This window comes from Ranitomeya variabilis, chromosome 2 (assembly GCF_051348905.1).
Source record: "Ranitomeya variabilis isolate aRanVar5 chromosome 2, aRanVar5.hap1, whole genome shotgun sequence".
Classification (NCBI taxonomy): Eukaryota; Metazoa; Chordata; class Amphibia; order Anura; family Dendrobatidae; genus Ranitomeya; species Ranitomeya variabilis.
Genome location: NC_135233.1, coordinates 1,007,727,833 through 1,007,742,755, shown reverse-complemented (window position 1 = coordinate 1,007,742,755; position 14,923 = coordinate 1,007,727,833). Strand labels below are relative to the sequence as shown.

General features: G+C 51.7%; 1 protein-coding gene across 1 annotated transcript in view; it reads left to right on the top strand.

Moving 5' to 3' along the window:
- The window catches only part of KY (kyphoscoliosis peptidase), a 114,605-nt gene that overhangs the window by 84,873 nt on the left and 14,809 nt on the right, over window positions 1-14,923 (top strand). Inside the window, exons 7-8 of the mRNA XM_077291283.1 lie at window positions 12,369-12,486; window positions 12,796-12,984. Of these exons, the coding sequence (XP_077147398.1) occupies window positions 12,369-12,486; window positions 12,796-12,984 (307 nt within the window). The remainder of the gene's footprint in view (window positions 1-12,368; window positions 12,487-12,795; window positions 12,985-14,923) is intronic.

Here is a 14,923-nt window from a genome sequence, read left to right as displayed (position 1 = left end):
ATTTTCTTGAAGACACATTGCAGTGTGTCTTCAAGAAAATGGCGCCGGAAAGCGCGGACTGCGCAGGCGCCTTTTCCGGCACCAGGAGGACACAGAAAATCTGTCCTCCTGGTGCCGGAAAAGGCGCCTGCGCAGTCCGCGCTTTCCGGCGCCATTTTCTTGAAGACACACAGCAATGTGTCTTTAAGAAAATGGCGCCGGAAAGCGCGGACTGCGCAGGCGCCGATTCCGGGAGCAGGGGGATATTCATGGCCCGGAATGGCGTCGGTGGAACGGGACAGGTAAGTATACTCACCCTCCGCAAGTAACAAATTGCTGTGCCATGAGGCTGTGGCACTTCATGCCACAGCTATTTATTACTTACGCCACTTACGTCCACAGCCACCGCACCCACCACAGCCACCACAGCCATGCACAGCCGCCGCACCGAGCACAGCCGCCGCACCCAGCACAGCCACGCACAGCCGCCCACAGCCACACACAGCCGCCACACCCAGTACAGCCGCCGCACCCAGCACAGCCACACACAGCCGCCCACAGCCGCCGCACCCAGTACAGCCGCCGCACCCAGCACAGCCACGCACAGCCACCCACAGCCGCCGCACCCACCACAGCCACCGCACCCAGCACAGCCACGCACAGCCGCCGCACCCAGCACAGCCGCCTACAGCCACGCACAGCCGCTGCACCCAGCACAGCCACGCACAGCCGCCCACAGCTGCCCACAGCCACGCACAGGCGCCTACAGCCACGCACAGCCACCGCACCCAGCACAGCCGCCGCACCCAGCACAGCCGCCGCACCCAGCACAGCCGCCGCACTCAGCACAGCCGTCCACAGCCGCCGCACCCAGCACAGCCACGCACAGCCGCCCACAGCCACGCACAGCCACCGCACCCAGCACAGCCGCCGCACCCAGCACAGCCGCCGCACCCAGCACAGCCGTACACAGCCGCCGCACCCAGCACAGCCGCCGCACTCAGCACAGCCGTCCACAGCCACCGCACCCAGCACAGCCACGCACAGCCGCCCACAGCCACACACAGCCGCCCACAGCCGCCGCACCCAGTACAGCCGCCGCACCCAGCACAGCCACGCACAGCCACCCACAGCCGCCGCACCCACCACAGCCACCGCACCCAGCACAGCCTTGCACAGCCGCCGCACCCAGCACAGCCGCCTACAGCCACGCACAGCCGCTGCACCCAGCACAGCCACGCACAGCCGCCCACAGCCATGCACAGGCGCCTACAGCCACGCACAGCCACCGCACCCAGCACAGCCGCCGCACCCAGCACAGCCACCCACAGCCACGCACAGCCGCCCACAGCCACGTACAGCCACGCACAGCCGCCGCACCCAGCACAGCCACCGCACCCAGCACAGCCGCCACACCCAGCACAGCCGCCCACAGCTGCCGCACCCAGCACAGCCGTCCACAGCCGCCGCACCCAGCACAGCCACGCACAACCGCCCACAGCCACGCACAGCCGCCTACAGCCACGCACAGCCGCCGCACCCAGCACAGCCGCCGCACCCAGCACAGCCACGCACAGCCGCCCACAGCCACGCACAGCCGCCCACAGCCACGTACAGCCACGCACAGCCGCCGCACCCAGCACAGCCACCGCACCCAGCACAGCCGCCACACCCAGCACAGCCGCCCACAGCTGCCGCACCCAGCACAGCCGTCCACAGCCGCCGCACCCAGCACAGCCGCCTACAGCCATACACAGCCGCCTACAGCCACGCACAGCCGCCGCACCCAGCACAGCCGCCGCACCCAGCACAGCCGCCGCACCCAGCACAGCCGCCCACAGCCACGCACAGCCGCCTACAGCCACGCACAGCTGCTGCACCCAGCACAGCCACCGCACCCAGCACAGCCGTCCACAGCCGCCGCACCCAGCACAGCCACGCACAGCCGCCGCACCCACCACAGCGATGCACAGCCGCCGCACCCAGCACAGCCGCCGCACCCAGCACAGCCGCCCACAGCCACCCACAGCCACGCACAGCCGCTGCACCTAGCACAGCCGCCGCACCCAGCACAGCCATCCACAGCCGCCGCACCCAGCACAGCCACCCACAGCCGCCCGCACCCAGCACAGCCACGCACAGCCGCGCCACATACAGCCGCCCGCACTCAGCACAGCCGCCGCACTCAGCACAGCCACCGCACCCAGCACAGCCGCCCACAGCCATGCACAGCCGCCTACAGCCACGCACAGCCGCCGCACCCAGCACAGCCGCCGCACCCAGCACAGCCGCCGCACCCAGCACAGCCGCTGCACCCAGCACAGCCGCCACACCCAGCACAGCCACCGCACCCAGCACAGCCGTCCACAGCCGCCGCACCTAGCACAGCCACGCACAGCCGCCCACAGCCACGCACAGCCGCCTAGAGCCACGCACAGCCGCTGCACCCAGCACAGCCACGCACAGCCGCCGCACCCAGCACAGCCGCCCACAGCCGCCGCCCACAGCCACACACAGCCGCTGCACCCAGCACAGCCACCGCACCCAGCACAGCCACCCACAGCCGCCCGCACCCAGCAGCGCCACGCACAGCCGCCCACACTCAGCACAGCCGCCCGCACTCAGCACAGCCGCCCGCACTCAGCACAGCCGCCCGCACTCAGCACAGCCGCCCGCACTCCGCACAGCCGCCCGCACTCCGCACAGCCGCCCGCAATGATGGGGGCGCAGGATGGAGCAGCACGTGATAGGATGGGGGCGCAGGATGGGAGCACATGAGAGGATGGGGATGCAGGATGGAGCAGCACATGACACGGTGGAGCAGCACATGACAGGATGGGGCGCAGGATGGAGCAGCACATGACACGGAGGAGCAGCACATGACAGGATGGGGATGCAGGATGGAGCAGCACATTACACTGTGGAGCAGCACATGACAGGATGGGGGCGCATGATGGAGCAGCACATGACACGGTGGAGCAGCACATGACAGGATGGGGATGCAGGATGGAGCAGCACATGACACGGTGGAGCAGCACATGACAGGATGGGGGCGCAGGATGGAGCAGCACATGACAGGATGGGAGAGCAAGATGGAAGAAGCACATACCAGGATGGAGACCATATACCAATATAAATGCTCGCCACCCGGGCGTAGAACGGGTTCAATAGCTAGTATAGTATACAGTGTATAGTGTCAGTGTATAGGTAACACTGACTTACCAGTGACTTCTCTAGGTGAAGTCCTTCATCTTTCATCCAGCACAGACCACCATCATGTCTTCCAGCCAGGACTCGTTTCTGCAGGAAATAACACAGTTATCTCGAGCTCCGCTTGTAGAACACATTACTTAATTTTTCCCAACTTCTACATTACACCGCATAAAGAAAAAGAGGCGACATAGTGTCACTCTACACAGTAACAGGACCGCCCCCTCATTTAAAACAGTGTCCTCAAAAAATAAATACATCACTGCAGTAATAATATCCCTTAATTAGTCCCTATGGTAATAATATTCCCCATCCTGGCCCCCGTGTGTCTCATTCCTGGCGTCAGCCATATGTTCTCCCATCCTGCCCTCATGAGTATCCATCCTGCCCCATATGATCTCCCCATCCTGCCCCATCTGTCTCCATCGTATCCATCCTGCCCCATGATCCTGCACAATCTGTCTCCAATTCTGCCCCCAGTGTCTCCAATCATGCCTCCTGTGTCTCCAATCCTTCCCCATCTGTCTCCAGTCATGCCCCCATGTCTTTCATCATACCCCATATCTCCATTCTGCCCATGTCCAGCATCTCTGCCCCTGTGTCCAGCATCTCTGCCCCTGTGTCCAGCATCTCTGCCCCTGTGTCCAGCATCTCTGCCCCTGTGTCCAGCATCTCTGCCCCGTGTCCAGCATTCTGCCCCGTGTCCAGCATTCTGCCCCCTGTGTCCAGCATTCTGCCCCGTGTCCAGCATTCTGCCCCCTGTGTCCAGCATTCTGCCCCCTGTGTCCAGCATCCTGCCCCTTTGTCCAGCATCCTGCCCCCTGTGTCCAGCATTCTGCCCCCTGTGTCCAGCATTCTGCCCCTTTGTCCAGCATACTGCCCCTTTGTCCAGCATTCTGCCCCGTGTCCAGCATCTCTGCCCCTTTGTCCAGCATACTGCCCCTTTGTCCAGCATACTGCCCCTTTGTCCAGCATCTCTGCCCCTTTGTCCAGCATCTCTGCCCCTTTGTCCAGCATCTCTGCCCCTTTGTCCAGCATACTGCCCCTTTGTCCAGCATTCTGCCCCTTTGTCCAGCATTCTGACCCTTTGTCCAGCATCTCTGCCCCTTTGTCCAGCATACTGCCCGTGTCCAGCATTCTGCCCCATGTCCAGCATCTCTGCCCCTTTGTCCAGCATACTGCCCCTTTGTCCAGCATTCTGCCCCCTGTGTCCAGCATACTGCCCCCTTTGTCCAGCATCTCTGCCCCTTTGTCCAGCATTCTGCCCCTTTGTCCAGCATACTGCCCCTTTGTCCAGCATACTGCCCCTTTGTCCAGCATTCTGCCCCGTGTCCAGCATCTCTGCCCCTTTGTCCAGCATACTGCCCCTTTGTCCAGCATTCTGCCCCCTGTGTCCAGCATTCTGCCCCATGTCCAGCATACTGCCCCCTGTGTCCAGCATCTCTGCCCCTTTGTCCAGCATACTGCCCCTTTATCCAGCATTCTGCCCCGTGTCCAGCATCTCTGCCCCTTTGTCCAGCATACTGCCCCTTTGTCCAGCATTCTGCCCCGTGTCCAGCATCTCTGCCCCCTGTGTCCAGCATCTCTGTCCCTTTGTCCAGCATTCTGCCCCTTTGTCCAGCATTCTGCCCCCTGTGTCCAGCATTCTGCCCCGTGTCCAGCATACTGCCCCCTGTGTCCAGCATCTCTGCCCCTTTGTCCAGCATACTGCCCCTTTGTCCAGCATTCTGCCCCGTGTCCAGCATTCTGCCCCTTTGTCCAGCATACTGCCCCTTTGTCCAGCATTCTGCCCCGTGTCCAGCATCTCTGCCCCTTTGTCCAGCATACTGCCCCTTTGTCCAGCATTCTGCCCCGTGTCCAGCATCTCTGCCCCCTCTGTCCAGCATACTGCCCCTTTGTCCAGCATTCTGCCCCCTGTGTCCAGCATTCTGCCCCCTGTGTCCAGCATTCTGCCCCCTGTGTCCAGCATTCTGCCCCGTGTCCAGCATTCTGCCCCCTTGTCCAGCATACTGCCCCGTGTCCAGCATCTCTGCCCCCTGTGTCCAGCATCTCTGCCCCCTGTGTCCAGCATCTCTGCCCCTGTGTCCAGCATCTCTGCCCCCTGTGTACGGCATCTCTGCCCCCTGTGTACGGCATCTCTGCCCCCTGTGTCCAGCATCTCTGCCCCCTGTGTCCTGCATCTCTGCCCCCTGTGTCCAGCATCTCTGCCCCCTGTGTCCAGCATCTCTGCCCCCTGTGTCCAGCATCTCTGCCCCCTGTGTGCAGCATCTCTGCCCCCTGTGTCCAGCATTCTGCCCCCTGTGTCCAGCATTCTGCCCCCTGTGTCCTGCATCTCTGCCCCCTGTGTCCAGCATCTCTGCCCCCTGTGTCCAGCATCTCTGCCCCCTGTGTCCAGCATCTCTGCCCCCTGTGTGCAGCATCTCTGCCCCCTGTGTCCAGCATTCTGCCCCCTGTGTCCAGCATTCTGCCCCCTGTGTCCAGCATCTCTGCCCCTGTGTCCAGCATACTGCCCGTGTCCAGCTTTCTGCCCCAGCGTGTCCAGCATTCTGCCCCGGGCCCCAGCGTGTCCAGCGTACTGCCCCGGGCCCCGGGCCCCACCCCCCTGGGATCACCGCTCTCAAAAAAAAACAAAAATGAGTTCTTACCTTGCCATGCTCCTGCGGCGGGGAACCTCACTTCCTCCACGCAGGTGAAGGACGCACTCGCCGGCGGCTGACAATGATGTCAGACGCCGGCGAAGTGCGACTGCGCACTGCAGCCGCTCAAGTCAGCTGCCAGCCTCCGACTGGCTGGCGGCGGCTGTTAACTATTGACGTGCGGGCACGGGCCCGTACGTCAATAGTGTCCCGCAGGCCCACAGCGGCGGCAGGGGGGGGCCCGCAGCGCCGGCAGGTGGGGGGCCCGCAGCGCCGGCAGGGGGGGGCCGCAGCACCAGCAGGGGGGGGCCCGGTGAGCAGATTAGACTGGGCCTGATGCGGGCCCCCTCTGCTCACCGGGCCCCATACGCCAGTCATGGCTGTCATGCCCTGATGGCGGCCCTGCTTGGCCCCCTCAAGCCAATGTCGCCACTCCTCAAATGCCCACTTCATAGCCAACAACTCACGATTGCCGACATCATAATTGCATTCCGCAGGCGAAAACTTTCGAGAAAAGAAGGCACACGGTTTCATCAAGGAACCATCAGAATTCCTCTGAGACAAAACGGCCCCTGCCCCAATCTCAGAAGCGTCAACCTCAACCTGAAAAGGAAGAGAAACATCCAGCTGACGCAACACAGGGGCAGAAGTAAATCGGCGTTTAAGCTCCTGAAAGGCAGAAACAGCCGCAGAGTACCAATTCGTCACATCAGCGCCGTTCTTCGTCAAATCGGTCAGGGGTTTAACCACACTGGAGAAGTTGGCAATGAAACGGCGATAAAAATTAGCAAAGCCCAAAAATTTCTGAAGGCTCTTCACGGATGTGGGCTGGATCCAATCATGAATGGCCTGAACCTTAACCGGATCCATTTCTATAGATGAGGGAGAAAAAATGAAGCCCAAAAAAGAAATCTTCTGTACTCCAAAGAGGCACTTAGACCCCTTCACAAACAAGGCATTATTACGAAGGATCTGAAATACCATCCTGACTTGTTTCACATGAGACTCCCAATCATCTGAAAAAATCAAAATATCATCCAAATATACAATCATGAATTTATCAAGATAATTCCGAAATATATCATGCATGAAGGACTGAAACACAGATGGAGCATTAGAGAGTCCGAATGGCATCACAAGGTATTCAAAATGGCCTTCGGGCATATTAAATGCAGTTTTCCATTCGTCACCCTGCTTAATACGAACAAGATTATATGCCCCTCGAAGGTCAATCTTAGTAAACCAACTAGCCCCCTTAAACCTAGCAAACAGATCAGAAAGCAAAGGCAAAGGGTATTGGAATTTGACCGTGATCTTATTCAAGAGGCGATAATCAATACAGGGTCTGAAGGAGCCATCTTTTTTGGCAACAAAAAAAAACCTGCTCCCAATGGTGAAGAAGATGGCCGAATATGCCCCTTCTCCAAGGACTCCTTAACATAGCTCCGCATGGCGGTATGTTCTGGCACAGACAGGTTGAAAAGTCGGCCCTTAGGGAACTTACAGCCTGGAATCAAGTCAATAGCACAATCACAGTCCCTATGCGGTGGAAGGGAACTGGACTTGGGCTCATTGAATACATCCTGGAAATCTGACAAAAATCAGGAATTTCAGAAGAGGAGGAGGAGGCAATTGACATCAAAGGAACGTCACCATGAACCCCCTGACAACCCCAACTAGTCACAGACATAGATTTCCAATCTAATACCGGATTATGCACCTGTAACCATGGGAAACCCAGCACAATAGCATCATGCAAATTATGCAACACCAGAAAACGACAATCTTCCTGATGGGCTGGCGTCATGCACATGGTCACCTGTGTCCAAAACTGAGGTTTATTTTTAGCCAACGGTGTAGCATCAATGCCCCTCAAAGGAATAGGACTCTGCAAAGGCTGTAAGGGGAAACCACAACGTCTGGCAAATTCTAAGTCCATTAAGTTTAGAGCGGCGCCTGAATCCACAAATGCCATGACAGAAAATGACGATAATGAGCAGATCAGGGTCACAGATAACAGAAATTTAGGTTGTACAGTACTGATGGTAACAGAACTAGCGATTCTCTTGGTACGCTTAGGGCAATCAGAAATAACATGAGCAGAATCGCCGCAGTAAAAACACAACCCATTCTGACATCTGAATCCTTGTCGTTCAGCTCTAGACACAATCCTATCACACTGCATAGGCTCAGGACTCCGCTCGGAAGACAATGCCATAGTGTGCACAACTCTGCGCTCGCGCAAGCGCCGATCAATCTGAATGGCCAGAGACATAGAATCACTCAGACCAGCAGGCGTGGGGAACCCCACCATAACATCTTTAACGGATTCAGAAAGACCCTTTCTGAAGTTTGCCGCCAAGGCATCCTCATTCCATTTAGTCAGTACAGACCATTTTCTAAACTTCTGGCAACATGATTCTGCTGCTTCTTGACCCTGAGACAGGGCCAACAAGGTCTTCTCAGCATGATCCACTGAATTAGGTTCGTCATACAATAACCCAAGCGCCTGAGAAAAGGTGTCTACATTAAGCAACGCCGGATTCCCAGGTTCCAGGGCAAATGCCCAATCCTGGGGGTCACCACGCAGCAGAGATATAATAATTCTAACCTGCTGGATGTGATCACCAGAGGAACGGGGTTTCAGAGCAAAAAACAGTTTACAGTTATTTTTAAAGCTCAGAAATTTGGACCTATCCCCAAAAAACAAATCAGGAGTTGGAATTCTAGGCTCTAAAACTGGAATCTGAACGATATAATCGGAAATACCCTGTACTCTAGCAGCAAGTTGATCCACACGAGAAGCCAATCCCTGAACATCCATACCAGCGCTGAACTCCTGAGCCACCCAGAGGTAAAGAGGGAAGAAAAAAAAAAAACACAACAGACTACAGAAAAAAATGGCTCAGCACTTTCCTTCCTTCCTTCTGAGATGCGGTTAACTCATTGTTGGCCAGTTGTACTGTTATGATCTGGTGGCCTAAGAGCAGCATGAGACGTACTCTGGAGAAGGTGGTACCTGTACTGACCGCAGACCCTGAACTTAACACCGCAACTAGAAGTAGCCATGGAATGTACCTAGCACTCCCTGGACATCTCGACACAGCCGGAGGACTAATTACCCCTAGAGATAGAAAAGGGAAAACTATCTTGCCTCAGAGAAAATCCCCAAAGGATAGGCAGCCCCCCACAAATATTGACTGTGAGAGAAGAGGGAAAAAACATACACAGACTGAAATCAGAATTTAGCAAAGGAGGCCACTTCTAGCTAAATAGAAAGGATAGGACAGAGTACTATGCGGTCAGTATTAAAACACTAGAAAATATCCACCACAGAAAATACAAAAACTCCACAGCTAACTAAAGATATGGAGGGTATATCTGCATCTCCAGAGATACCAGCTTGGGTAAACAAATCCTTATACAGACCAAGCTGGACAAGACAAAACATAGAAAAGAGCTGAACAATAAGGCCACAGCATGTGGACAGCAAAATCAAGGCCAGAACTTATCTTTGTTGAAATGAATTGCAAAGCAGAAGAGACCAGGCAGGGATGTGAATCCTCCAGGAACGATGGACAACTGGCACTGACTAAAGGGTGAAGCAAGACTAAATAGCCCAGTCAAAATTGCAGAAAGTGAACACACCTGATAAATGCTGCGATTCAGAGACAGCAGCGCTACCACTTACAACCACCGGAGGGAGCCCAAGAGCAGAATTCACAACACATGTTATCAGCAGCATATCTACAGTTTACACCGGCGATGTCCTTCTGAGAACAATGATTTTTGTTCCGGCATTTTCAATCCAATCACTCGATGAATATGCAGCATTTTGCTTGTTTAGTATAATACACCCCATAGTCCTCCACATATTATAATGTGCACCATGCACCACAGTCCTCCATATTGTAAAATGCACACCGCATAGTCCTCATTATAATATAATATGCACCATAGTCCTCCATATAGTATAGTACACTCCTCAGTCCTCCATATAGTATAATACACTCCTCATAGTCCTCTATATATTAAACTACACTGCTCAGCCCTCCACATAGTATAATACACTCCTCATAGTGCTCCATATAGTACAATGCACAGCCATAGTCATCAATGTAGTACAATTCACTTCCCATAGTGTAATGCACCACATAGTTCTTCATATAGTATAATGTATTCCCCAAAGTCCTTGATACAGTATAATGCAGCCCACATATAGTATAATGCAGCCCACATATAGTATAATGCAGCCACCCCATAGAGCATAATGCGACCACCCCACAGAGTATAATGTAACCCCCCATGAAATATAATGCAGCCCCCCTCATATAGTATAATATAGCCCCCTCATAGAGTATGATGCAATCACCCCTCATAGAATATAAATATAATACAGCCCCTCATAAAATCTAATACAGCCCCCATAGAATATAATGTAGCCCACCTCCCCATAGTATATAATGTAGCCCCCATAGAATATAATGCAGCCCCCATAGTATATAACACAGCCTGCCCCATAGAATATAACACAGCCTCCCCCATAGAATATACTATACCCCCAATAGTATATAATATACCCCGCATAGTATATAACACAGCCCGCATAGTATATAACACAGCCCGCGTATTATATAGCACAGCCTGCGTAGTATATAGCACAGCCCGCGTAGTATATAATATAGCCCGTACAGTATATAACACAGCCACAAATTATATAACACAGCCCACGTAGTATATAACACAGCCACGTAGTATATAACACAGCCCACGTAGTATATAACACAGCCACGTAGTATATAATACAGACCCACGTAGTATATAACACGACCACATAGTATATAGCACAGCCACATAGTATATAGCACAGCCATGTAGTATATAACACAGCCATAGTATATAACACAGCCCACATAGTATATAACACATCCCACGTAGTATATAACACAGCCACATAGTATATAACACAGCCACGTGGTATATAACACAGCCCATGTAGTTTATAGCACAGCCACGTAGTATATAACACAGCCTACTTAGTATATAGCACAGCCACGTAGCATATAGCACAGCCACGTAGTATATAGAACAGCCACATAGTACGCAATACAGCCTGCATCTCCCCCTCGAAAATGGCCCCACAGTCCAGTACTCACTGTTATAGAAAAAAAAAACACTCCTCACCTCTCCTCGTGCCCGCGCTGCTCCCTGCTCCTGTCTCAGTGGCTGCACTGCCTGGCACGCAGTGAGTGCACGATGACGTCATCGCGCACCCGCAGTGTCAGAGGCAGAGCAGGGAATGATGGGAGAGGGAGCGTCAGCTGACATTCTCTTCTCCATTATTGCTTTGAACTGTATCGGCTGACACCGGTATAGTTCAATGCGGCAAGGGAGTCAGCGCTAGCGGCAGGCGGGCCCCCTGCCTTACAGGGGCCCATAGCGGCTGCGTGATGTGCCGCTAGCTGGGGTCCCCTGGGGGAGCGGGGGCCCTAGGCCGCTGCCTGCCCCTAATGCCGGCCCTGCCTACAGGGGCCACCCGTTGCATCGGTTGAAGCGGCAGTATGTCCGCCCATGGTTACACTGTCCAATTAGTGCTGACAGTATCGAAAAGTGTGTGGACACACCCTTTAGACCAGAGCAATGGAAACGCCCAACTGTCAATTTATTCATCAGTTTCTACAAGGGATAACAAGGGAATGGCACCATGTTATGGGAAGATGCTCCAGAATTGTTATTTCATGGAAAATACAAAAATACAAGTTTTTTACTAATGCAGAAATATCAGGAGAAATGACAGATACTCTTTAAGTCAGTGCTGGTGGGCTATTTGAACATATGTCACATAGTAAAGGTCCAATCTAGTGTGACAGACACATATCCTATACCAGTGCACTAAATGGAACATCGCCTTCCCCAGCGACGTAGATCGGCGACTTCCTATGCGCCAGCCTACATCGGGTTCCTCCTCTCATGTGGCATGCAGGCAGTCTGAGTCCTTGTTTAAGTACCTCTAGATGACAGGACAACTACACTGGGATATACAATTTCAGCGGCTGCACCAGTTCTGATGAAGGTCCACACCATGACCGAAAACGTTTAACAACGATATTTTTTGGATGCATAATAAATGGAACCTTTCTTCATGATTTATTTCTTTGTGAGTGCCAAGTTTCTTCAGCTACATTTGCTACGGGCTGAATACCCTACTTGGGCACCACATTCCTTTACTGTAAGAGTGCTGTGAATATTACATGTTCTGGTCAATTGGCCTAGTCACGCGAATAGATTTGCACCAACTCTTAATAGGGACCCATTGTAAAGAAACATACATCTCATGAATGATATACGTTTCTTTGCAGTTTCCCTACAGTTCCTTTGCACTTTCTTATACAGATAAACAATCGGTATGCCCGTACTTTTTGTTGAATTACAGTCTATGTCAATGTTACAGTATACATCAGGTAAAGCTCCCAACGTTTTCTCTACAAGCTTTCAATCTACACATGTATGTTCGGAGCTGAATGCATTTCACATCTTACGCAGAATATGACTTGGAAGCTCTGGAGGATAAGTCAAAGTGGTGTGGTGACCCCAACCAGATACTGCTTACAGGAAAAGGAGCCTGTGAGGGATATGCAAGTCTGTTTGAGACCATGTGCAGGTAGGAGACAATTAAGAACTTCCTAGTTTACTTATGCCATGTATTAAATATCAGAGAGCTATGGCGCGGTAAGTTTGGTGGCATAGACTAGGAGATGTGACCTTTAAAAAAGCAGGTGCTTGAATAGTAATTAAATGAAACAATCCCTAGTATCCAGGCGATCAATGTCCACCGATTTCATAAACTGCTTGCTGCATGTGGACCATCTTTCGGTTGAACATGCATGTTGAACATGTCTCGCAAAAAAAAATAAATGAATAAAAAAAACAATGATGAACATACTTACCTATATTTTCATCCAACCTCCAGACTTGCTGCCATAAAGTGCCTAAAAATTGGTGGCTATTCTAAAGGCCACTGCTATGAGTTAGGCCAGACGTTCTCGGACGAAACAAACCATGCCTGGAATGCGGTTTATCTAAACAAGAAATGGCATCTTCTAGACTCTACGTGGGGAGCAGGACTTACAGACAGCAGTAGTAGTAAGTTTAATTTTCGGTAAGTAAATTTAATTTGCTACCATTTGTCATTGGCATGCTAAATAAATGCCATATAAAGATTTAAGTTCTCCAAACAGAGCCTTAGAAATCAGGGAGAGAAGACAGAGGGGTGAGAGTCTCCTGATGCAGACAGTTGCCTTACTGCCAGAAAAAAGGATAGTGAGAGAGGGAAAGCGCATGGCTGATCTTCCAGAACACAAAGATTTCTTACATATTTTTAATTTTAAAATGCTGTATGATACAAAATTAGGAGAAAATTAATGACATTTAGGAATTTTGCTTTGTGAATTTATTATCTTCAGTAATCTATTATTATATATGTCCATATACACTTAATACTAGTCTCAGTGGTTGGATGCTGAATATTTAGACCTTCACCCCATGGGCTAAATATTACAAAAAAAAAGAATATAGCCAAACTTTAATCAATTCTCCTCCAGATACTCCAAATAGCAAAGCATTTTTGCCCACAGAACTGGTGCACCCTGGACATCTTTATATCTTGCTCACAAACAATCCATTTCTGTAAAGAAACAGTTGTATGTAGAACTCCTGAGAGATCGTCTACAAATAAAAACAGTAGAAAATCAAGGCTTTCCATTGAAGAAAAAAATGAGTAAGGGTGTTTTCACATTGTATTCAGGCACCATTCATTAGACCTGTCAGGGCTTACATCCAAGCTGCGCAAATCGGGATTCGGGCCTATGAGGAGGCGGCGCCATAGACTATAATGGTGTCGGCAGAGCGAACGTGTGCTATGTCATTCATTATTTTCGTGTGTGTACTCCTACTGGAGACAGACACCCAGACGCAGTCTACTACGTCTGAGTGTCCGCCTCCAATAGGCGTACATGCCCGAAAATGATGCACGATAGAACACATGTTCTCTGTCGGCACCATTATAGTCTATGGACCTGTCGGTGTATATGCCGAGTCCCATTTTGAGGGTGGTTCAGACGTAAACCTCGACAGGACCAATGAACAGGTGTGAAATTTTCCTAAGTCAATGTTCACACAGACGCGATATGCTTGCGATCGAAAACCACAGTGGCTCAGGCTTTTTGAACTATTTGATGTACAGTGTCATGTTTAGGCACCCTGGTCAGAGTTACTGTTATTGTGAACAGTTAAGCAAAATGAAGAGGAAATTATCTCTGAAAGGACTAAAGTTAAAGATGACACATACTTGTATATATTTTTGCCTAAAATACAAAGGAAATATTTTGTCATTATTTATATTTTTAAAATTACAAAAAGGAAAATGGTCCGATGCAAAAACTTTGGGCTCCCTTGGGGATTTGTGTGCTCAGATAACTTTAACCATGGTTTCAGACCTTGATTAGCCTTTTAGGGTTATGGCTTGTTCACTATCAGCGTTAGGAACGGTCAGGTGATGCAAATTTCCCAGCTTTGTAAAACCCAGGCTCCTCTAACCTTGTGCCAAAAAATCAGCAACCATGGGTTCTTCTAAGCAGCTGCCTCGCAATCTGAAAATGAAAATGGTGGAGGCCCACAAAGCAGGAGAAAGCTACAAGAAGATAGCAAAGTGTTTTCAAGTTGCCCTTTCCTCAGTTCCAAATGTTATTAAGAAATTACAGTTAACAGGAACAGTGGAGGTCAAGATAAGGTCTGGAAGACCAAGCAAAATTTCAGTGATAGCTACTTACAAAAGAGGGTGCTACTAGTTACTAACCATGCACGGAGTCCAAACTTTTGTATCTGATCATTTTCATTTTTGTGTCACAGTAACAATAATTTTGACCATGGGTGCCCAAACTTTCACATGCCACTGTATGATAACTTGATTATGCAGGGAAGCAACTATTCACCCACAAAACCTTGCTGCCCATTTTAACAACAGTGCAGTTGGTTGGTGAAAAAGTGGTTTCCCTTCAAAATTAAGGTCTAACGGGCAACGTTGCTGTGGAGAGTTATTT